The sequence below is a fragment of the Hemiscyllium ocellatum genome, chromosome 10 (genome assembly GCF_020745735.1).
Source record: "Hemiscyllium ocellatum isolate sHemOce1 chromosome 10, sHemOce1.pat.X.cur, whole genome shotgun sequence".
Taxonomy (NCBI): domain Eukaryota; kingdom Metazoa; phylum Chordata; class Chondrichthyes; order Orectolobiformes; family Hemiscylliidae; genus Hemiscyllium; species Hemiscyllium ocellatum.
The window spans coordinates 22,974,042-22,998,571 of NC_083410.1; the positions used below are offsets into that span (position 1 = coordinate 22,974,042).

At 39.7% G+C, this 24,530-nt stretch overlaps 1 protein-coding gene across 1 annotated transcript in view; it reads left to right on the plus strand.

The window, feature by feature from the left end:
* The window catches only part of adpgk2 (ADP-dependent glucokinase 2), a 38,180-nt gene extending 14,255 nt beyond the window's left edge, over window positions 1-23,925 (plus strand). Inside the window, exons 3-6 of the mRNA XM_060831346.1 lie at window positions 8,754-8,944; window positions 13,267-13,363; window positions 15,312-15,448; window positions 23,029-23,925. Of these exons, the coding sequence (XP_060687329.1) occupies window positions 8,754-8,944; window positions 13,267-13,363; window positions 15,312-15,448; window positions 23,029-23,696 (1,093 nt within the window). The 3' untranslated portion in view covers window positions 23,697-23,925. The remainder of the gene's footprint in view (window positions 1-8,753; window positions 8,945-13,266; window positions 13,364-15,311; window positions 15,449-23,028) is intronic.
* Window positions 23,926-24,530: the final 605 nt, after the last annotated feature.

Consider the following 24,530-nt stretch of genomic DNA (forward strand, 5'->3'; position numbering starts at 1 on the left):
CGAAAGCTAGTGCTTCCAAATAAACCTGTTGGGTTCTAACCTGGTGTTGTGATTTTTAACTTTTTGTTTCTGTAATTATTCTCAGTTAGTAAGTGCAAAGTAACTTCATGCTGATGCTAAATTACAAAGGCATGTTTAACTCTTCACCATCCTTAATTAGAGAAGCTACAACAATGGTAAATACAGAAGTTGGAGAAACATTTACACTGACATATTAGTATTCTTAAGAATTTAGGTTAATGCTGCATTATTAGGGGAGAGTGGACTGTGCTGCATCCGTTCTTGCGATGATCATGTCCCACCGGGTGTGAACACCTTTTTTTAGTCCCAGCACTAGTGTCTCCCTGAACACTAATGGTGAGAAAGTAAGTTAATGCAGTTCCACTCAGCTGAAGTACAGGTGGGAAAGTGGTGTGGATAAGCAAGGGCTGGGATTATAAAGTACATCAGGCCCAATTACCCTGCCTGCCTTGGACTGACCAGGGGCTTGCTATGATGTGGCCTGTGTCAAGTTGGGAACCCAGGCCTCGAGCAACACTGTTATTCCTGTGGATGACTCCATAAAAGTTGTATGCCAGTTGAAAAGAGCAAAGAATAGCTTGCCTATTGTTGCAGTTTCTCAATGTGTCATTTATGATTTTGGTTAAAGTAGTTTTGGTGGAGTGGCAATCAAACCGGAGGGATTTGAATACGGGCGACCCCTGTATCTGCAGGTCCAGTTACTGTGGTTTGTTGTGGCTCGAACATTTAGGGAATGTTCAAGGACCAGGAAGCTGCCGGGAATGTATGTTCCCCATTTTTAAATGAAAGGGTTTGCACCTATCTGCGATTTTGGGCTTCTGCGGTAGGTCTTGGAAGTATCCCCCGTGGGTACAGGGGGACTACTGTATAGGATTTTGGGCGGAAAACTGGTGTAGATTTGAAAAGTGGCAATATGTTAAGGGACTATGGAGAGGAAAGGGAGTTTGAAGATGGAGAGTAATTTACAATAATAGTGAGAAGGGAATCCTTTTTGAGGAGGCTGGTGATGGTTGATTTAAAGAAGAGAGGCAGTGGTTGAAGAGCAAATTCTTTGCAAATTTCAGGGCCAAGAAGTAAAGTTTTGTGGTCAGCATATTAACCGAAATAGGGTTTGAAGGGATTTGGATATGATTTTCATTTAAGGTGAGTTCTGAGATGGTGTGAAGCAAGATGGGACAACAAAGATCAAAGTTCACGGCTAGGACTTGGTTTGGCCTGGTAGATTGAGAGAAATGGAAGAGACAACTGTTCAAATGGCTTAATCACGAGCTGTCACACGTATTGATACATATTATGATGGAAGAAACTGGGGAAAAGTTTAAAAAGACCAGTTTCAGTAGAGCGTTGGCCCAGAGCTGCTCATTGCATTTGAGGAGGATCCTGGATTATTGGGCTGTTTTCGCAAACAGGAGTCTGATCTGATATTTGAGCCAGATCTGGCATTGTGTGTTCTTCTTATTTGTTCAAGCCAACATCCTTTGGATTTGGGGAGATGTCATGAGGATTATACTAGCAAAACGGCCAGCATGATATACTGGTTTTATTGCAATTACATTGTTGGCACATTAATGTGTATGATTGTCCACCTAGGAAATTCCATGTCACACTGGTCATGGGTTCTGTGGATCCTTGCATGATGTCTGAGTCTGATCCTACAGCCACATTTCTCACCACACATTTGGCAAGTATTTCCAATAAGTGGAACAAGTCCTCAATTGTTGGCATTACTTTCTCTGGTTCCTTTTCCATACTTCTTGCCAACAGGTATTTGCTAAGAATTGAGTTGTTCCTCCAAGATTTTCCTCTGGGTTGGTTCCTTCTGAACAAGGCTCTCCTAGGCATTAAAATCTACATTGCATTTCTTGAGGAAAGCCTTCAGGGATCTTTTGAAATGTTTCCTTTATCGTAGTCTTCATTTGAGTGCCTTGCTTGACTGGGCCAAGATTTGCTTTGACGGTTGGAACTCCAGCATGCCAAGCGCATGGCTGGCTCAGCAGAGTTGATTTTGGATCATTGTGGCCTCTATGCTGGTGCTAATAGCTGCTTCAATGATGCTGATGTTAGTATGCATTTATTTCCAACTGATCCAGACAATGTTTCAAGTGGCTTTGGTACTTCGCAAAGTTCATGAGATAGTGTCTATTTGTTGTCCAAATTTCAGCTATTTAGCAAAGTTGCAAGGATGATGCCTCATACACAAGTTTCTTGGTATCAGCACGGATACCATGATTGTCGAAGACTGTCATCCTTAGTTGTCAGAAGGTGGCACTCAGACTATGATGTTGAATCTCTGCATCATTGTTAGCCTTAGATGAAAGATAAGGAAAATAATCTACATTTTGGGAGGATTTCTGCATTGATCTTAATGGAGGGATAGAATGAAACTTGACCTGGGTGATAAAGGTTTTGAGACTATATGTTGAGGCTGAGAGCAATTCTTCGGTAATACCTGTTGGGTAAGTGAACAGATGACCTTGTCATTCACATATTGAAGTTTTGTGAGCAGTGTTTGTCACTTTCTTGGATTTCAACCAGTTGAGATTTGAAAAGTTTTCCACCCATTTTGTAGTCAAGTCCACCCCACAGGTAAGTTTTGTTCTTGACAAGGTGAAGAATGGTAACAATCAAAATCCCCAAAAAGGCTGGGGCACGGACCCTTTTCTGCTTGACCCCTGTCTTGACCTGAGGATTTATAATACTGTCAGTATAGGAGACTGAGGATGTTGATGAATATCTCTGGATAGCTGTTAAAAATCACACAACACCAGGTTATAGTCCAACAGGTTTAATTGGAAGCGCTCTAGCTTTCGGAGCATTGCTCCTTTATCAGGTGGCAGTGGTCATCACTACCACCTGATGGAGGAGCGGTGCTCCGAAAGTTAGTGTGCTTCCAATTAAACCTGTTGGACTATAACCGGGTGTTGGGTGATTTTTAACTTTGTACACCCCAGTCCAACACCAGCATCTCCAGATCTGGATAGCTGGCCTTTGTCAAGTTGTCTTAAAACATGTCCCGATTCATGATTGATTGTATTGTAGTTCATAAGTTCTTTGAAGTGTTTTGTTAATTGGAGACTGATGTTTTCCCTGTCTCTCATAATAGTTCCATCCTTATTCCATACCTGTTTGAGGCCAAAAGTTTTGGGTCTATATATTGGGTCTATATATTGTTTTGGTGGTACTGAAGAAACTCCAGGTTTGTGTTTGTCAGCAAAGAGTTGCAGCTACTTTGCTTTCTCAGTCCACCATTGGACTTCAGTTATAAGGTAGGCGTAGCTTACTTCCAACCAGGATTGGACACTGGGAGTAAAGTTTATAAGAGACTTTGTAATTAGAAGTGGTCATATCTGTGATTTGATGATATGCAAAATGTGATGCTATGTAAGAGAGCTCAGTTAAGCAGGTGGATATGAATGAGTTGAGGAGTTCATACCGCAGAGCAGGATTAAGGGAGGATAAACGTGCAGTACATTTGGCAGGGTGGGGAGAGCTGGTGGAAAGAAAGCACAAATGAAATAACTGAGAATGGTGAAGAGGCTGAGAGATGAAAGTAGAGATTTTTGCAATTTTTATTTTACTTTGGGCATGGAGAAATTGAGGATGGAACAAGGTGTGATACTCAATAAAAACCATTGGACTAAGGGTTCAAGCAGAAAAGAGAGCTGCATTGTTACCACTGGGCTAGGATAATGAAGTGGTAATGGGTGGAGATGGGCAAGAAGGCTTTATTCAGAGAATAAAGTTTCATTTACATGAAATAAATCAGGTTGAGGGGTAATGATCCTCAGTAAGTTCATGGATAGGTAGGACTTTGTTTACAACTGAAAAGACATTTTTGCATGGAGATGCAGAAAAGGCAGTGAGGGTGAATCCAAATGCAGAGTTGACAGGGTCAGTGGTGCAATTAGGAAATAAGCAAGATTTACATGCCAAAGGTGAAAACTGGGTGACAGTTTTGATGAAATAGAAGGAGCACTTGGAGTTATTGCTGATATTGAGTTCCAAATACCTTAATGAATCTTTCATCAGATGCCTTGAGGAATAATAAGAGGGTATACAAAGATGTTGTCAAGCCTTTGGTTGAAGTAATCATTCTGGGAGTTGGAATGGTATAGTATTTGATAAGGAGACTTGAAAGAGGGCGTGACAGTAGAAAGGAAAGATTTGAGTTTTATTTTTATTTCCTTTTGAGGAAATAGAAATGAAGAACTTGTATGTGGAGCAGTATCCAAAGTGCGTTAAACTAATATGGAAACTTAGGCCTGGTTAATTGTCAGATGTTAAGATACATAGACAATAAGAGTTGTCCAGCCTTCCAGTGGTGGGCAAATCGCAGATAGGATTCTGGATTAGTGGTGCTGGAAAAGCACAGCAGTTCAGGCAGCATCCGAGGAGCTCCTCGGATGCTGCCTGAACGGCTGTGCTTTTCCAGCACCACTAATCCAGAATCTGGTTTCCAGCATCTGCAGTCATTGTTTTTACCTAAATTGCAGATAGGGTAGAGTCACAATAGAGCACAATGAGTTGTGGTTTGAAGAGTAATGCTATTTGGGAGTGAAGTACTGGATGATAATCAAACCAACTATTTTTTTCTGTGGGAATGAAGATTCGGATATCTTATGGAATCGGTTGCAGAGCAGAAAGAAAGAAAAGTTGAGGTAATGCAGAAGAGCCAAAAATTTGCACTATTCCTGGCCTGATCCAAAGTAACACTTGAACCAGTAGTCAGTTGTTGGCACAGCTATAGATAGAAGTCACAGTAGCAGTAGTGATGCAGACTGATTTTATTAACTTCTAATGTCAGCCATTTTGCGTCAAATATACTTGCAACTTGGTGACTTGTCTTGCTTTAATTTGGCCAAACAGTAGCCAGATACGGACTATTTATAATTAATGATGTAGAGCTGGAAATTAAAGATAGAATGTTTTGGTATAAAAGGCTGCGAGTTAGAATGATATTTTGGTCACTTTCTTTATTGTGCCATAACCTGTTTTATATATCACACTTGTGTTCATTAACTTACTTTGGTTCCTGATTAACACACAGTTCTAAAATTTTCAGCCACTGTTTTAAATCTCTCTATGGTTTCCCCCTCCTCATATATCTGCAATCTTTTGTATTTTAACCCTCAGAATTATTCCTATGATTTTGGCCAACTTATGCATCTTTTTTATTTTAATTATTTCATTGATGGCCATGCCTTCTGACGATAAGGTCCTAAGTCTGAGCAATGTTGACTGGACCAGCATTCATTCCCAAATTCAGTTTACTTTCACAAATATGCTGGTGAGCTGCCGCCTTGAACTTCTGTAATCCGTCTGGTGCAGGTAGACCTAGGAAAACAATTAGGGAGGGAGTTCCAGGATTTTTACCCAGTGACACTGAAAAAACAATGATATATTTTCAAGTCAGGATGGTGAATGAGTTGGAGGGATAGTTGCCAGTTATGGTGTTGCAATGTATTTGCTGCTTTTGTCTTTGTGGATAGTAGTGGTCATGGCTTTGGAAGGTGTTTCAAAGGAGTCTTAAGGAAATTCTGTAGTGCATCTTGTAGGTGATACACACTGCTGCTACCGAACTGTGATTGCATGTTTATGAATGAAATGCCAATCAAGTGGCTGTTTTTGTTCTGAATAGTATCATGCTTCTCAGGTCTAATGTCTTCCTTGTGTTCCTCCAGTGGATTCAGGAAACCTCTAATAAGATTGATGGTCAGGTACTCTATTTCACCCAATTCCTTTTAAAAGGTACAGCACTGTCATTGCCATATGTGAAATATCTTGAGAATTTCTATAATAAACAATGTCAGGTCAAACATGGCCTACAGGAAGTTCAAGAACAATGAAAGAGATTCTAAGCATGCCATATAGCACTATACCCAAGGTTTGGGAGCATTTTATAATTCTGTAAGGAAGGCCAAGGAACTTTTATAAATAAAGGGAGAATAGAATGTGCATGTTAAATAGCATGTAGCATAAAAATGCATTGACTATGGAGGATTTTATAAATACACACAAAAGAAAACTGATCAAAAACAAATGTGGGTCAATTGCAGGCAGTCATGAAAATTTTAAAATCTGGTGGGGGGGTCCATGCAGAAGAAATGGCACAAAGAAATTGTTTAAGAAAATAACTAGAAGCAGAAGGCAAATCAGTCAGTCCCTTGAGCCTGCTCTGCCATTTAATGCAATCATTGCAGATCTCTCAATTCCTTGTAACTGCCCACGGTCCAACCCATTGCTAATTAAAAACCTGTTTTCTTCAAATTTACTCAATTTCCCAATATCCACAACACTACATGGTAGTGAATTTGACAGAGGCAAAGTGGCTCAGTGGTTATCACTGTAGCCTCGCAGCGCCAGGGACCCAGGTTCAATTCCAGCCTTGGGTGACTGTCTGTGTGGAGTTTGCACATTTTCCCAGTGTCTGTGTGGGTTTCTTCCCACAGTCCCAAGATGTGCAGGTTAGGTGAATTGGCGTGCTAAATTGCCCATAGTTAGGTGCGTTTAGTCAGAGGGAAATGGGTCTGGGTGGGTTACTCTTCGGGTCTTATTGGGCTGAAGGGCTTTTTTCCACACTGTAAGGAATCTAATCTAATCTCATTTAAAAAAAACAGGTACATGAATGGGAAAGGTTTAGAGGGACATGAACCAAACATAGGCAATTGGGACTCTTGATCGGCGTGGACGAGTTGGACTGAAGGTTTTGTTTCAGTGCTGTATAACTCTATGACTGTGTTGTTAGTCCTGAACTCATGCAGCCAAGTGGAGAGTATTCCATTGGATCTCTGATTTGTGCCTCACAGATGGTGGACCGGCTTTGGCGAAGCAAGAAGTGAATTACTCACTGCAGTATTCCTAACCTCTGGCCTTCTCTGTACCTGTAGAATGTTTATGGCTAGTCCAGTGCAGTTTTTGGTCAATGGTAACCCCCAGGATTTGACAGTGGAGGATTCAGTGGTCATGCCAACTTTCTGTTGTCCAATCACCTGCTCTGATTATCACCTTACAATATCTAACTTTGTTTACTAATACTAATCACCATGTTATATAGTATAACGTTAAAGGTACAATGTACAGTAAAGCTACAATAAATCAAAGTGCAGCAGGCTGCTGTGTTAATTCGGGCTTTGAGAAGGCCAAGAAAGGCCTTGTGTAACCCAATTTGTCTACAAGTGTGCTCAAAGTCAGCGAAGAACAAGCAAGTGAAAGCAGGAATGTGGTATGAAATGAGAAAAATTTCTTCATTTTTTCCATCAGTTTGCGCATTATAATGGCCTGAATTTGCCAGGTAAAAGACATGGAAATATGTTGGGAATTGGCTGTGAAATTTCTGCTTAGCTTGTGTTCTTTTGGTGAGTGTGATACAGTCCACAATGTTGTTTAGTGCAGTCAAATGTGTTTTGTTTTTGGGCTGTAGTACAAAATCCTCCTGCACCCCTAACCATGGGTTTCTTCTAAATTATTTTGGTTGCACAGACCTGAGGTCCATGTGGGGCATTGATTCCTGGAACTGGAAGTTGATACCATAATTGGCATATGTTTGCCTTTTCAGTGACTTCATAGCTTAGAAGGAATGCAGCCACTAATTATTACAGCCTCATCGCTTATGATGTAATGGAGATGCTATCTCTTGCTGTGAATTAGTCCAGATGTTCATTACTGCAGGTGACCTCTTTGGTGGGTCAGCCCAGTGGCATAATGGATTACACGTCTGACATTGAATCAGACGATTTTAGTTTTAAGTCCTGCCTGGCTTGAATGCAGCATGTTGCTTTGTTGCAGTCGGAGGTACCCTAGGATGACTCTCCTTTCCTGCTGGCGATGAAACATATTTCTGCTTGAGCTGCATTGAGCCATGTTTGTGAAATTGATCAAACTTTTGAAAAGATAACCGTTCTCAACATCTTCTTTGCTGGAGGGAATGCCTATTAGTTCTAAAATGATGGCCTTTTGCTTCAGGATGGTTGACGAAACTTGACAGTGGAATCTCCCACTCCTTAATGACATCCATTATTTAGTTTGCCCCTTGGTTTTCCACTTGCTGTGTCAATTTCATTTTGTCTTCAAGCAACAGCATTTTTAAATTTCTCATCTTTTTGCACTAATTTGACTAATCTGGAGTTGAGTTTCTAACTTTGACTGACTTTAGGAAATCCAATAGATGGATATCCTTTTTTGCCATGGGGAGTGGCTAACCATTTGCTACAATTATAGAATTTTGGATTATCCGATTTTGACTCATTTGTAATTTCATTGTAAGTGTGAAGTGGTTGACTTTACTTTTGTTGTTGAAACATGTTAACACTGTGGAAAGTATTGGAGAGATATTTACTTAAATTGTTTTTGGTGTGACTTTTTACTTTGGAAAGTGACTGCAGATCTCTGGGTTCTTTTCGTACAAACAAGAAAAGCTTGACAATGTGGAGGTACTCTATTATGAAATCAAAATGGTTTTGAATCAGGCCGGCAATATTAAGACAGTTTGAATTCCTAACTAAAGTGCTGATTGAATAAATATCAGACTCCGTGCAAGACATGAGGTGTCATAGAGAAGGTAGAATAAGGCAGAAAATAACAGTAGAGTAAAATTATTTTTCATGATGATGAGTCAAGACTACATAACAACTTTCAGAGGTAGTGCAGTTATGAGCTGAAAGTAGCCTCCTATTTTAAAATTCTTAGATTGTATTCTTACACCTTAATGTCATTATAATTTTTTTTATTTTCAGACGCTTTATTTCCAATGATACATTGTTTCGTAAGTTGGTGAAAGCTACCCAGGGTCTTCCTCGAGTACGTTGGTCATTAGGTGGAAATGCACCGGTCATGGCGAATCGTCTTGCCAAGGAAGGATGTGAAGTACTCATTGGGAGTCGTCTTACACCTGACCTTATTGAGGTCCTTCAAGAGCACGTGACTGGTTTGTAGCAATAAAGTCATATTTGACTTAAGCACATGTATAATCTTAAACACCAGTCCATGTGAACAGCTTAGTTGAGCACATTCATTGAATACCCCAAAGTGGCTCTGACTCACAAACAAATATGTCCTGATCAATAATTTGAATTGGTATGAATTGTGTAACAAAGTCAGCTTCAGTTTTGAGAATTAGTCAATGAGGTTTGTGGAGAGAGTTGTCAAAAAAAGCCAAGCTACTAAAATTTTCTTTACAGGCATGGTTGAGCAGTAATTGGAGGAATAAAAGTTGAGAGCAGTGTAAGGTTGAAGGAATTCTCTGAAATAAGATTGCAACTTGATTTTGGAGGGTCTTAAAGATGGGAATGACAATTTTAATGGAATGGCAGGAATCAGTGAAGGTCACAGTGTCATGCAGCACAAAACAGACCCTTCAGTCCATGCTGACCATAATCCCAAGCTAAAGTAGTTCCACCTGCCTGTGTTTGGCCCATATCCCTCTAAACATTTCGTATACATGCACTTATCTAAAGGTCTTTTAAATATTGTAACTGTACTCTCGTCCATCACTTCCTCTGGAAGTTCATTCCACAGACGAACCATTGCTTTTAAAACATAATGTCCCTCATCTTTTTAGATCTTCTTCCTCTCACCTTCAAAATATGCCCCCTAGATTTGAAAAGACACAAGCTGTTCACCCTTTCTATACCCCTCATTAGTTTATAAATCTCTAAGGCCATCGCTCAATCTCCGATGCACCAGTGGAGAAGAGTCCCAACCTGTCCTTATAACTCAAAACCTTCATTCCCGGCAACATCCTGGTAATCTTCTGAATCCTCTCCAGCTTAATAATATCCTTCCTATAAACTGAGTCCAAAACCGGGCACAGTGTTCCAGAAGAGACTTCACTAACATCCTGTACAGCCTCAACGTGATGTCTTAATTCCTTTACTCCAAGGTCTGAGCAATGTAAGATAGTGTGCTAACCAAGTTCTTTACCACCTATCTATGTGTACTGCAAATTTCACAGAATTATGTACCTGAACCCCAAGGTCTCTGTTCTACAGTGTTGCCCAAGGCCCTACTTTTAATTGTAATTGTCTTGTATTTGTTTTCAACTATCAATTAGGTGACTGCTGGACGTGTACATGGACAGGGGTGAATTGAGATGTGTGTAGGTTTGGTTATTTTATTTTAGATTAGGATTATTACTCCACACAACATCGTGGGTGGAAGGGCCTGTTCTGTACCGTACTTTTCTATGTTCTATGTTCTCAGTGATCCAAATTTAACTCCATCTGTCACTCTTCAGCCAATTGACCCAGTTGATCAAATCACATTGTCACCTTCGATAACTTTTTTACTGTTCACTGTACCACCAATCTTGGTGTCATCCACAAACTTACTAAGCATGCTTTCTATATCCTCCTCTAAATCATTTATATAGGTGACAAACAGAAGTGGAACACCTCTGGTCACAGGCTAAAAAACAATAAAGGAAGGAATGATGTGAGCACCGTTAATATATGGCGAGACACTTAGCTGCAGAGCTTTGGACAAAAAGCTGGAGTTTATGGTAGCGGAGGGTGGAGGATCAACAGAGGATCTTAACACAGTTTAATTTGCGTGTAACAATCTGTAGAATCTCAAGGCCAAGAGCTTTGTCCTGTTGATTGAAGTCTTCCTTTCTTTCATAATGCTGCCAATTTGCAGTAGTTGGACTTTTGTTAACATGCTGGGTAACAAACAATAACGTTGTACTTTGAGTGCTAGTAAAAGATGGACAGATGAGATTGAGACATGACTTTAACAGAATGACTAATTCAGGAATTAAGAATGTATTAGGTAATTGACAATTATGAAGGACACTAATGGATAGTCCTTGCAATTGAAAGCAGGAGGGTAAGGAATAGAGGGGAAATAAAACAGTGAAATATGATCAATCACTGCACATTCAGTCAGAGATCAAATCGTTGGGGTATAGAGGTTGCTGGGTTGTTTGTGATCTTAACTGGTGGTGTTTTTAATTGGGAAATTAATGATTAAATGTCAAAATTGGTAGTTGAAAAAGACAAAGTACATTTGTTTGGCATTATATCCTCTTTAGTTTACAATTTAATGCATGCAGTTGGGTAAATGCTGCACTTCTGATAAGGTTTTGTACACTCAATCAGAATGGGATTAAAAAGAAATTTAGATTAGTCATACTGAGTTGCTATTGCATACCTCCTAGTGACCATTATTTAGAAAACGACTGGCTTTGGAGATAAATGTTTTGTTTAGTAATAGAGCCAGAACAAACAAAATTTTAATTTAAATTAATGCTGATTGTGTTTCTACCCAGATGATACACAGGTCACCAATTTGCCATTTTAATTTGAAGAAATGTAGAGTACTCTGTAATAGTAAGTGGCTGTGTTTAGTTCTAGAGTGTGTTGCTGGGAAAGCACAGCAGGTCAGGCAGTATCTGAGGAGCAGGAGCATTGACTTTTCGGGCATAAGCCCTTTATCAAGAATGAGGCTAGTGGGCCGGGGTTGAGAGATAAATGGGAGTGGAGTGGTGGGATGGTTAGCTAGCTGAGAAAGCAATTCGGTGGATGAAGGTGAGGGAGAAGGTATTGGGTCAGAGGGGGGAGTGATGGATAGGTCAGGACAGTGGTGCTGAGTTGGAGGCTTGGGACTGAGATAATGTGGGGGGGGAAGGGGAAATGAGGAAGCTGACGAAATCCACATTTATCCCATGTGGTTGCAGGGTCCCAAGGCAGAATATGAGGCTTCAAGTGGTAATGGTTTGGTGGTGGAGGACACCCAGGACCTGCATCTCCCTGACTAAGTGGGAGGGGAGTTGAAGTGTTCAGCCATGAGGTGGAAGGGTTGGTGGGTGCGGGTATCCCAGAGATGTTCTTTGAAATGATCCACAAGAAGGCGTCCTGTCTCCCCGATGTAGAGGATACCACACCGGATGCAGTACATGACATTGGTAGAGGTACGGTGAATTTTTGACCGATGTGGAAGGATCCCTTGGGGCCTTGGATGGAGGAGAGGGGAGTGATGTGGGCGCAGGTTTTGCATTTCCTGCAGTGGCAGGGAAAGGTGCCAGGAATGGGGTGTGGGCTGGTGGAGGGCGTGGACCTGACGAGGAAGTCGCGGAGGGAATGGTCTCTCCAGAACGCTGATAGGGGTGGGGAGGGAAATATATTATTGGCAGTGGGGTTCATTTGGAGGTGGTGGAGGGACCCTGCAACCACATGGGATAAATGTGGATTTTAACAGCTTCCTCATTTTCCCCTCCCCTACTAACTCAGTCCCAAGCCTCCAACTTGGCTCCGCCCTCTGTACCTGTCTATCATTTCCCCCCTCTGACCTACCACCTTCTCCCTCACCTTCATCCACCAATCACTTTCTCAGCTACCCACCCCAGCCCGTTCCCATTTATATCTCAGCCCTGGCCCACTAGCCTTATTCCTGATGATGGGCTTACGCCCGAAATGTCGATTCTCCTGTTCCTCAGATGCTGCCTGACTTGCTGTGCTTTCCCAGCACCACACTAATCTTGACTCCAGCATCTGCAGTCCTCACTTTCAGTGTTTAGTTCTAATTCCACTCCAGTAAAACCTGTCTCTGGATTGAACCTTGTGATTCTAGCTTTTTTGTCTGTGAAGATATTTTTCATTTGAAGAGTAACGTACCATAACTTCTTGAGAGCTTAAAAAACTTTTTCGAAAAAGTCAATAGCCATATCCAGTTCCTCAGTTGAAAGGACGAGTGTGAAATATGACTTGACTCTATGGTTGTGATAATGATGCCTTCACGTCAGAGTTCCTCTTTAAATTAGTTGTTATGCCTGATCTCTTTATTTTTCTTTTGTGGCCATATGCCTTCACTATACTCTATCAGGAAGCCTTACTCTCTATCTTTAGGTTGCAGTGTGGCCTAGCAGTTTAGGGGTAATGTTGTCCTTATGTGGGAATGAATGGTGGAATCTCATTTTCGTTGTGCTTTTTATTTTCTTGCCCCTTCATGTACCCAAATTTCGGTCAATCTCAAATTTTGCCAATGAGGTCCTATAAGATAATAAGAATGGGACCAGAACTAGGTCATTCATCCCATTTAATAAGATTGAGCTGATTTGTGATGTTAACTGCATCTGTGTCTAATTGTAAGATATGTTCTAAGCTCAGGATAATGAGTGGAGCTTCTAAAATATTTAACCTAATTGGCATGGAGCTGATTATAATGTTGATGTTTTGGCTATATAATACACTTGATGATCACTTTACAACAAACTAAAATTCTTGACCTCTTCAAACAACTCTTCCTTTCTAGTTACAAGCAAACCTGTAGATGAAACTGACATTCACCTAATTCTAGAGTACTCAACTGGTGCCAAATGGGGGAAACTAGTGTCGAGAAGAGCAAACAGGTGTGTAAAATCAGTTTGCACAAATTGTCATAGGGTAATTAACCAAAAGACCATTCAGTTTTAGTAAATAAATGTAAGCTAGTTTGCATGCTCATCATTCACTCAAACGTATTTCATTGACTTAGTAAAACAAAATGCCTCTGAAAGCATTACATATCAGTTTTATATTTAAAATCCTTGATTTTCATTTTAATTGTTCCAAATTTTCACCATCTACTTTGATACATCTGCAGTTGTACTTTATCCCCCTGCCACTGTTTGTTACATCTGGCATTACTTTAGTGTGTACAAAGAGGCTTTTTCTGTTTAGTGCATCCTTTCAATGCATCACCATGCGGAGCTCAGGTGACAACTTAGGAAGGAAGGTCAGGCTAATCTTTTCATGTCTGCCCTGGGACAAGTTCCCAATACTTTGATGTTCTGCTCCAGAGATGGGATGAAGCTACATCTATCACTATAAGATCACCGGCAGTGATTCATTTTTATTTGAGCAGTGTAAATGGGTAAGAGTTTGACAGACATAGTCATAGAGATCTACGGTATGGTAATAGACCCTTTTGGTCCAACTCTATGGAGACCAGAATTGCACACACTATTCCAAAAGTGGCCTAACCAATCTCTTATACAGTTGCAATATGCTCTGATAAGTAAAGGAAGTCATACTAAATATCATCTTCACTATCCTACATACCTGAGACTCCACTTTCAAGAACTATGAATCTGCACTCCAAGGTTTCTTTGTTCAGCAACGCTCCTCAGGACCTTACCATGAAGTGTGTAAGTCCTGCCCTGATTTGCCTTGCCCAAAGGCAACACCTCACATTTATCTAAAATCAATCTGCCATACCTTGGTCCCTTTGTTCATCTGAAGAAACCTTTGCTGTCCACCTCCAACTTCTGTGTCAGCTACAGACTTACTAACTATACCTCCTATGTTCACATCCAAATCACTTATCTAAATGACGAAAAGCAGTGGACCCAGCACTGATCCTTGTGCCACATCTCTGGTCACATGTTTCTAGTTGAAAAAGCAGCCCTGCATCACCACCCTCTTATCACCTACCTTTTGAGCCAATTTTGTTTCCAAATGGCTAGCTGTCCCTGGATTTCATGCGATCTAACCTTGCTAAACAGTCTATTGTGCGGAACTTTGAACACCTTGTGAAAATCCATACGTACTATATCCACTGTTCTGCTTTTATCAATTTTTTTTGTCACTTATTCAAAAAACTCAATCAGGTTAGTGAGACACTATTTCCTCCACGCAATATTGACTATCCCTAAACAGTCCTTGCCTTTCCAAATACATGTACCTGTAACAAAACATGTTTTGAATTTAGCACAAAATGATTGTTATAATTCAGCTGAAAGAGTAAAGCTGAAAACTAACATTGGGATTTTCAGAATAATTCTAAAGTTGAGAGTTTTCATTACCTCCTAAGGGGAGGTAGCCTGTTAGATCTTCTGGCACCTTGTGGCAGGAAGTCCTGCCCATCTGGAGCTACTGGCCAACCAGAGGTTGGCAGCACCACAGTGGAGGATATGCTGCTGCCTGGCCACCACCCTTGGATTTGTAACTTGAAGGATCCCTCCTGGAAATGCCAAATGTTTGAGTTTGGACTGTGGTTTTGTGGTTGGGCTTTAAATAAGGCATGGGTTCAGATTTGAGAGCAAAGGGTGGGCTCAGGTACTCTGTTTCAAAATTAGTGTACACCAAATGACCCCACCCCAGAAACTATTCAGCTCATCTTTTACCCTGCCTAAACTTAAATTAATTGCAGCCAAAGCGGGTGATGACATTTAAGTGAATTGTCTTCCCCTGTGACCACCTTGCTCATTGCTTTTCAAGAGGAGTAGATTTCACCCATCATTATGGTTGCATAAATGTACTTAACTATACTTGACAGTTTTAACCACCTGAAAATAATCAACTATTTGATCTCCTTAGGTTCATAGTCCATCATGACACTTCCAATCCTATTTTGGAGTCACTTGAAGACTTTCAGGCACAACTCCAGCAGTTTAAGCCATCGCTACTGATAATTAGTGGGCTTCAAATGATGGATAATTTTCCCTTTACACCAGGTGAGTGTAAATGTGGTTGAATTATGATGTCAAATTGCAATTTATAAGGAAGAGAATTTTCCACAAGTTCTTGCAGTTTCAGTTACAAGTGTATAGATTAAGATTCAGAGTTACATTGCTGGTGATGGAAACTGAAATTAAAGTTATTGAAAGTAAAGCTTGATTTAAAAAAAAATGTTAATATTATCAATAGAACATCTTTCCCTGAACTTCGTACAGTTACTAAAGATCAAGTTTCTAATCCAGGTGTGATCAGATTTTCTTTTTCTGTTCAGAGAAATACAACAGAGTACCAAGGAGTGATGGCACAGTTTGCTGGTGATTTATAGAATCCGTTTCTCAGCAGTATTACAAGTATGGAGGTGCCAAAATGAGATCTGTTCTCATATGGACTGAGTAACATTTATGCAAGAATGGAACCTGGATGTTTGCTGCCTTTTATAACGTCTCATCTTTTTGACTTAAAATATGAGTACATTTTGTTCCATGCACACATCATTAGAAAACCAAGTGTTAACACAGTCATACTTTATTTATATGGCATGGATGGGGTGAATAGAAGGACCTGCTTCCATGCTGTATACCTCTGACTCTTTATAAACTCCTTGAGCTGTTTCCTTTGTCTCACTAATGTTTTTGTGGAGGTTTATGAGAAGTTGGAGGCAGTGGCCTGAAACCTATTTTTTGAAATGTTTTCCAGTACCCTTTTCAATGAGCAAGTAGATATTTTCTGCTCAGTCACATTCTGAAGTTTCGAAAAGCAATAACCTACTCACGTGCTCAGTTTGGGTTCAGCAAGGGCCAACTCTTAACCTCGTTACAGCCTTTGCCAAAACATGGATAAAGAACTGAACTGATAAGTTGTGAGTAACTGACCTAGACATCAAGGCAACATTTGACTGTGTATAGTATTGTATCCTTGAAAAAGAGTTGATGGAAACTGAGGGGGAAAAATCTGATTGGAGTCATTCTAGCTCAAAGGCAAATAATTCTGGTTGTTGAAAGCTAGTCGTCTCATTTCCAGGATATCAACAGTCTTCAGCTGGTTCATCATCAATGACCTTCCTTTCATCTTACGATCAGAAGTAAACATCAATTATAATTCCTTCAATATTGAAATAGGTTGTCCAAATGCAACAAGATCTGGACAGCAGCAACGTTTGGGCTAATAAATGGCAAATAACATATGTACCATTGAAGTGCCAGGCCATAACAATCTTCTAGTATAAAGGAAAAATCATTTGGAACCCAGTAATGTCCAAACGGAGGACTTGACAATTGCTCCTTCAAATTCAGTGGAATCACAATTGCTGAATCCTCCATTCTGGGAGTTGCTGCTGATCAGAACCAGACATGAAGACATAAATCACAAGAGCAGCTCTGTGGTAAATAACTCCATGTGTTACCATCTACAAATCAAGGGTGTGATGGAACACCTGCCACTTGCCTTGTGTCCAGCTTTAACTACACTCCAGCTTGACCCATCCAGAGAAAAAAGAACTTGCCATTTGCCACTCAATCCAGCACCTTCAACATTCACTTTCTGCATCACTGGTGCACAGTTGCAACAATGTTTGTCATCTCCAAGACACACTGCTCAGTTTCAACAGCATGGTCCTTCAACAGCATCTTTCAAACCCACAAGCAGTACTGACTCAAGGATAAGAGAATGCCATGCCTGCAAGTTTCCCCCTTCAAGTCTTGCACCATTCTGATTTGGAGCTGTATCATTGTCTGTTTCCTGTTGCTGATTCAAAATCTTGGAACTAACTTCTTCACAGCAGCACTTTGTCTTTCAACCCCCAACAACTGCAATTCCCCATGCTTTCGCCATCACAATTGGAGATGGGTAATTAATGCTGGCCTGGCCAGCAGTTCAGTAAAACCTGTCATTAGCTTGAAAGTTACTTTCTTCTGTTTGTTTGCTAAATGATTAGGTGCAAAGAAGCCATAATGCATTGTGTTGGCTTTTGTCGAGGAAATTACTTAGTCTGAGACTTGCAGTCTTGTTTCAAGAAGCTTCATTTGTCATGAATTCATGGAGAGGCTGAGATAGTCTCCACCGTCCATCAGCACTCTCCAGAACTGAACAGTCAATGAATGCAATGATGCAAATAACTTTGCTTACATTCTGCATTCCACAATAATTCAAGATCAAGATAAGCACAGTGCAGCTATTGCTTTGTTGCTCAAGGACAGAGAAGCCAATGAGCTCAGGAAGCTCCCCCACTAACGAGCCTATGATATACTCCCTATATTTCATCAAATTATAATTACACAACCTCCAGTCTCTCTCTCCAGTACTTTTCCCACTAAAGCGAGACGCTAAGAGCCAAGATAGTTTTTACCTTGGTCAAATATCTATTCATGAAACAGTTTGCCAAGTTCTTAATACTTCCACAGTTTTTAATGTAAATGTTTGACTTTTCCTTTTGCACGCCCTTGAACTTAAGCATTTCATAAGATAACTGGTAATTATTAAATGCTCTTGTATTGAAAGCTTTATTATGTGCTGTGTTTACATACACAACCCTCAGATCAAAGATACAGTTTTCCGAAGATACAGTTGCAATGTGTTTTGGTAAGGGTCCTTGAATCTTTGCGTCTTTGCGTTTTAAAAGATCCAAACTAAACTGTACTTACAATTAACATACAAGAATAAAGAAATCCAGTTGTGTTGTTGAAAAGACAATGCAATTGCTAGTTTTGCATTCAACATTAATGCATGAATTAATTAGCATGGTTTATGCTGCTTCAGTGTGTTATGTTGAAGTAACAAATTGAAGCACTTGAAACAAACTTTTAAAGCATTATTTGAATTTTACAAAATTCAACGTTCTTTTTAATGATTGCATAATAGTAGTTACTTATTTTGGAGTGGAGTTGTAGGAACAGGAGTAGGCCTTTCAGCCCACCGTGCCTGCACAGCCATTCAATTTGATTATAGCTAGTCACCTGAGTCAGTGCCATTTTGTCACACTATATCCCTTGCTGCCATTCATCTCTAGAAATGTGTTGATTGTTGCCTTGAACAAACTGTGAGCTTCCACATACATCTCCGGTAGAAAACTCCCAAAGATTTTCCATCCTGAGTGAAGAAGTTCCTCTTTGTCTTAAATGGCTTAATCCTTATTCTGTAATTGTCTTCTAGTTCTAGACTGACTAGCTAGGGAAACATCTCTTCTTCTTGTCATGTCATAGACTAATTTCATAAGTTTCAGAACAACCACTCTTCTTTGTTTGAAGCTCTGGATAATACTGACCAGGTCTCCTCAATCTCTTAATTTAAAAAAGCCTGCTGCCCCAGGAATTAGTCGGGTGAACCTCCATTGAATCCACTGACAGTATGTTCTTTCTTAAGTTGTCCAAAACACTCTCAAATACTCAAGATGAGCTAGAAGAAGAGGCTGAATAGGCTGGGGCTGTTTTCCCTGCAGCATCGGAGCTGAGGAGTGACCCTTGGAGGTTTATAAAATCGTGAGGGGATTGGATATGATAAATAGACAGGGTATTTTCCTCGGGGTGGGGTGGGGTGGGGCGCTGCAGAACTAGAGGGCATAGGTTTAGCGTGAGAGGGGCAAAAAATTTAAAAGGGACCTTAGGGGCAACTTCACGCAGAGGGTGGTACATGTATAGAGTGAGCTGCCAGAGCAGGTAGTGGAGGCTGGTAGATTACAACATTTTAAAAGGCATCTGGAAGGGTATATGAATAGGAATGGTTGTTTTAGAGTGATATGGGCCTAATGTTAGCAAATGGGACTACATTAATTTCGGATATCTGGTCAACATGGATGGGTTGGACCAAAGAGTCTGATTCCGTGCTGTTCAACTCTATGACTTTATTACTCTGAGGTCCCACTCTCAGGCTTGATATGATCGCAGCAAGATATTTTATGATCAAATCTCTTTATGATGGCAAACATACCATTTGCCTTTTGAATTGCTTGTTATACCTGCATGTAACCTCTTGTGATCATAAACCAGAATACTCAGGTCCTTTTGGCCACCAACACTTCCCAATCTCTCCCTCTTCAAGGCAGATTTTTAAAAAGTTCCTTTACCAAAGTGGATATCTTCACATTTATTCACATGACATTCCATATATAATCCATATTTTTAGCCCAATCACCCTTCGCCTATTTGTAGATTCCATACATCCTCTTCAACATGTATTCCTTTCTGCTTTCATCATTAGCGATTTGAAAATGTTACAGTTTTAAATTGTATTTAGATTGTAAATAACCTGACTAGTAACAGCTAGTCATCCTAAGAATTATCTTTTTAATTCTATCCTCTGCTTCCTTTGATTCAATTCACAATCCATGCACTCCATCCCATGTGTTCCAATTTTGTTTACTAACTTCCTGTATGGGACTTTTATCAAGAACCTTCTAAAAATCCGATTGCATCTCTTCTATTGGTTCTCCTTTATCCATGCTGCAAGTGAAATCCTCAAATTTCCCAAGTTGTCGAACACTATTTCTCTTTATGTATTCATAGCTCTGCCCAATTTTAGCAGTCTCTCTATTATCTAATTCTTTAGATATTGCATCCTTTAAAATAGACTCTTTCAACTTCCCTGTTTCTAACATTAAACTAACAGATCTGTAGTTCCTATTTAATCCCCCTCCTTCTTCTCTTAAGTGGTTGGGTTATATTTGCTACTTCCTATTCTGCTGGAGCCTTACCAGAATCTCCAGAATCTTAAACAATACAGACATTGGTTACCACTGTAGTCACTTCCTTCAACACTGGAATACAGTTGTTCTGATTCATGGAATTTGTGACCCTCTGTTAACTTTAGAATTAATAAATAGATATTACTTCAAATATTTTTGAGTTCCTCAGATTCACAAGTTCTTTAAAACCCAGTATTTCTGGGAGGATTTCTGTATCTTTGTGAAAACAAACCAATTTAATTGCTTTGTTTCTCTAAAATTTCTTTGTTCTCCTCTCTCAACTTTTAATGTGCTCATTTTGTCTGAGCTATTTCTTTTTCTTTCCACACACTTTATGAAACTTTTACAGGCTATATTTCTTGTTGGCTTACATTCACATTCTTATTTCTTTTCTTCATCTGTTTCTCAGTGGCCCTCTGCTGGGTTTGAAATTGTTCCCAGTACCCTGGCTTGACATTTTTTCTTAATAACTTCCATTTAATTAAATATAGTCTTTAACACCTTTTGTTTGAATTAGTTGTTTGATTCATCTCTTTCTTTAGGTGTTTGTGCCTAGGTGGGGTATATATCTATTATAGATCATGTACTATTTCTTTAAAAACTAGATGTTACCTGTCTACCAACAATTGTTGTAATGTGTTTTTCCAATCCACCATAGTCAATTTGCCCCTCATTTACTTAGTTTCCTTTGTTCATGTTTAAGACCCTAGTTTCTGAATGAAACTTGACAGTTAAAGGACAACTGTTTTAACATAAATATCCTTTTAACCGGTGGTTAAAGACACAAGTGTTCTTGTCCACATTGAATGCTGTTCAAGAAAAAACTGCTGCATTCAGCAGCAATTATTTAATTGACTACCATGAAGTAAGTGGTGTAGCATTTTGTATTGGATTTGAGTTAGAAGGGGATGTGGTTTAAAAACTTTCAAAAGTAATACTATATTGATCAATTAGGTTAATAACCTGTACAGATAGAATGAATTTTGACCTTTTTGATGGTAAATATTTAAGTAAATCTTATTATAGCTATCAAAGCAGCCTAGATTTGAAACTGACCCTAAGAAAGAAACCATTTGGTAGTTGAATCTTGCATTAATGTACCAGACTTTTTGTTCACCTTCACTTTTCCAGTTACCTTTGAGACGTTGGGCCAGAATGTACAATTCTGAGAATTGACCTGGCAAGAATTTGAGCAAATGAATAGTACTAGTTGTTACCCACTTAATTTCCATTAGCGTTTGCATGGTAAGCTGCTGTAAGCCACCCAAATCAAAATCTGAGAGAAAATATTTGGAATTCTTTTTTGAGGACTCCCAATGATGATGAAATTCTGATAGAATAAGACTCGACTTGTAAAACTTGTAAAACTTAAAAAAAAATTAAAGACAAAGTTCCGGGAGAAACTCAGCACTGGCAACATCCATAGAGAAAAACTGTTAACATTGTGAGTCACTGGACTTGCAGCATTAAGTTTTTCTGTCACTCCAAATGTTGCTAGACCTGCTGAGTTTCTCCCAGCACTTAATATGTGAGAAATCAAACAAAAACACAGCTCTTTGTTTTTATAATTATAGAAATTAATAAGAGTTACTGACATTCCGCTCAGTTAAAATGTTGTATGTAGACATGTCTAATTTACTGTGGCACGTTTTTAGTTTGTATCTGCTGCACACATACAACTTTATATCATTCATAGTATTTCAGCAGTGGGCCACAGATGCTGTTTATGCAATACTAATGCAAAAGTGGCATGCTTCTAATCACAAATAATTTTTGTGTTTGGATCTGAAGTTGTTGCATTATCCATAAATAACTCATAATTTATCTAGCTAGTAATTTGAAAGCTACTTATGGACACTGTCTTTCAGATTCTGATTGTGCAAAGCAACATGGCTGAATACAATTACAATCAACCACTCCTTGTCAGATAATGCTATCTAACTTGAATCTGTGTGTCTTTCCCGACAAAACATGCTCAATTCTTGCAACAGACTTTATTTCTCTATTGCTGTTGAGCCTTTTCTCTCTCCAGTAGTTTTTTTGTATGTACTTACTTTCTCCTTTTCAAAAATAGAAATTGAGGTCTGCAGGTGCTGGAGATCAGAGTTGAGTGTGTGGTGCTGGAAAAGCACAGCAGATCAGGCAGCATCCAAGGAGCAGGAGAATCCATGTTTTAGGCAAAAGCCCTTCATCAGAAATGAAGCTGAGAGCTGAGGGGGTGGTGAGATGGTTGGGGCTGGGGGGTGGGGGCAAGGTAGCTTAGAGTGCGATAGGTAGATGGAGGTGAGGAGAGTGAAGCAAATAGGTGGGGAGAAAGATGGACAGGTCATGAGGGCAGTGCTGAGCTGGAAGGTTGGAACTGGGATAATGTCGATGGAGGGGAAATGAGGAAACTGGTGAAATCCACATTGATGCCGTGGTGTTGGAGGGTCCCGAGGCAGAAGATGAGACATTCTTCCTCCAGGCATCGGATGGTTAGGGAGTGGCGATGGAGGATGTTCAGGACCTGCATGAGTGGCGGAGTAGGAGGGGGAGTTGGTCAGCCATGGGGCAGCCACTATTTTATTAATTGGAAGTGACCTCCTCTCTGACCTATCACCATTACCCCCACCTCCATCTACTTATCACACTCTAAAACCAAATTATCATAGGGTTAAATTCCCAATCTCTGCATATTGCACAATAGCTTGATAGTTGTTTGAACAATGAGCAATTTTATTTTCTGCTTGTTTTGCAATTGTGGAGAAATGTTTGCAATTTTTGTTGGGTTGGTTGAGGAAATTGATATAGCTTTACTTCATTGTGCACTCCATGCCAAAAATATCATAGTTTAGTTACAGAACTATTAGAATTCCCTAAATAATTCATTATGATGAATTAACATTTTTTTTTCTTTTACAGGTCAACTTGATACGCGGTTAAGATTGCTCCAGGATCTCCTTTTATCAATTGATCGCACCACTGGAATCCATTTTGAGATGGCCTCTTTTGTGGATCGCAGTGTTCTGAGCAAACTTTTATCCTATGTCATTACTCATGTAGATTCTTTAGGAATGAATGAACAAGAGTTACCCAATCTACTTAGCATGTTAAAGGGATCCAATATCACTGTCTTATCTGACCCTTACCCGAGAGTAGCAAATGTACTTGATCAGATGCGGGATGTATATCGTATCTTAAATTCTCAGGAAGTAACAAGCGCAAACCGCAGACTGACACGTCTGCATGTTCATACTCTTGCTTTCCAGGCAATCATTATTGCTAAAGGGTCTTCTTGGAGAAACACCATGTCAGCAGCTGCCAAAGCTTCACTGACTGCACATCGCCATGTTTGTGGCTCACCAAATATTGACACCAGCAAAGCCAAGTTGATAATGGATGATTCTTTTTCTATAAGCCGTGAGCAAGGGAGTAAGAAAATTCCACTTGAAGAAAATCGCCCTGTTTCTTGCTGGGAGGAGGACAACTATGAAATTTGTGTTGCTCCAGTGCTGGTATGTACAGAGGTCTACCAGACTGTAGGTGGTGGTGATAATGTTTCTGCAGCCAGCTTGGTTCTACAGATCTAATAATCTCTCCCTAGCTCTGAAGGGGAGCAGGTTGAGGTTGGAACATGGACATACTTAAACCTTGCGTATTACCTCGGTGAGGGAGCTTAATATATTTTCATGCTTCATCTTCCTTCACACAGTCAAATAAAATTTTATTGTCTGTATAATTTAGCCTGTTGTAATCAACATTGAGGTTTTTGGGTATTGTTTGGCTATTCATTTTTGTATAAATTATTCTATGATCCTCCATGTGTAATCTTGATTTATACTTTTTAATTTTGTCTTTTTTTGTTTCTGACAGCTGTGAGTAAATATTGAAAATACAATGAGTATTTTGTTTAGTTACAACTCCCCATTTTCTTAGGAATATTCTGAACTCGAGCCAGCCATTGCATTTTTATATAAAGCTTGGTGCATTCCATCTTAATTTTTGAATCAGTATTTTATATCCTTTTGGCTGTCAAAGTGGCCAGTTAAAACTGAGCTAAGTCAGTGACTATTCTCAGGTGCAATACAGTCCTGTGCTACTTTTTTTCTCTCCTGATTTAGATTATATAAACATCCTGTCTGTATCTTCATTCTTTCATTCTCCCCCATCCCACTTCACCTTTTTCTTTTCACTATTTTTGTGGCATATTTGCTACTTATTCCCAGTTTAACTATCTATGTATAAAATCATATTCTAGCTCGTACTTTCAAATGTTTTAATAATCAGGTCCAGATCAACTAAATGGTCCTTTCGATTTTATTTTTATTTCTGGCCATTCATGCCTCATTTCCAGGAGCACTGGCAGCTTTTAAGAACATCATAAATGCCCTAGTGAATCTAGAGTAGGTGGTCTTTTTGGTCAT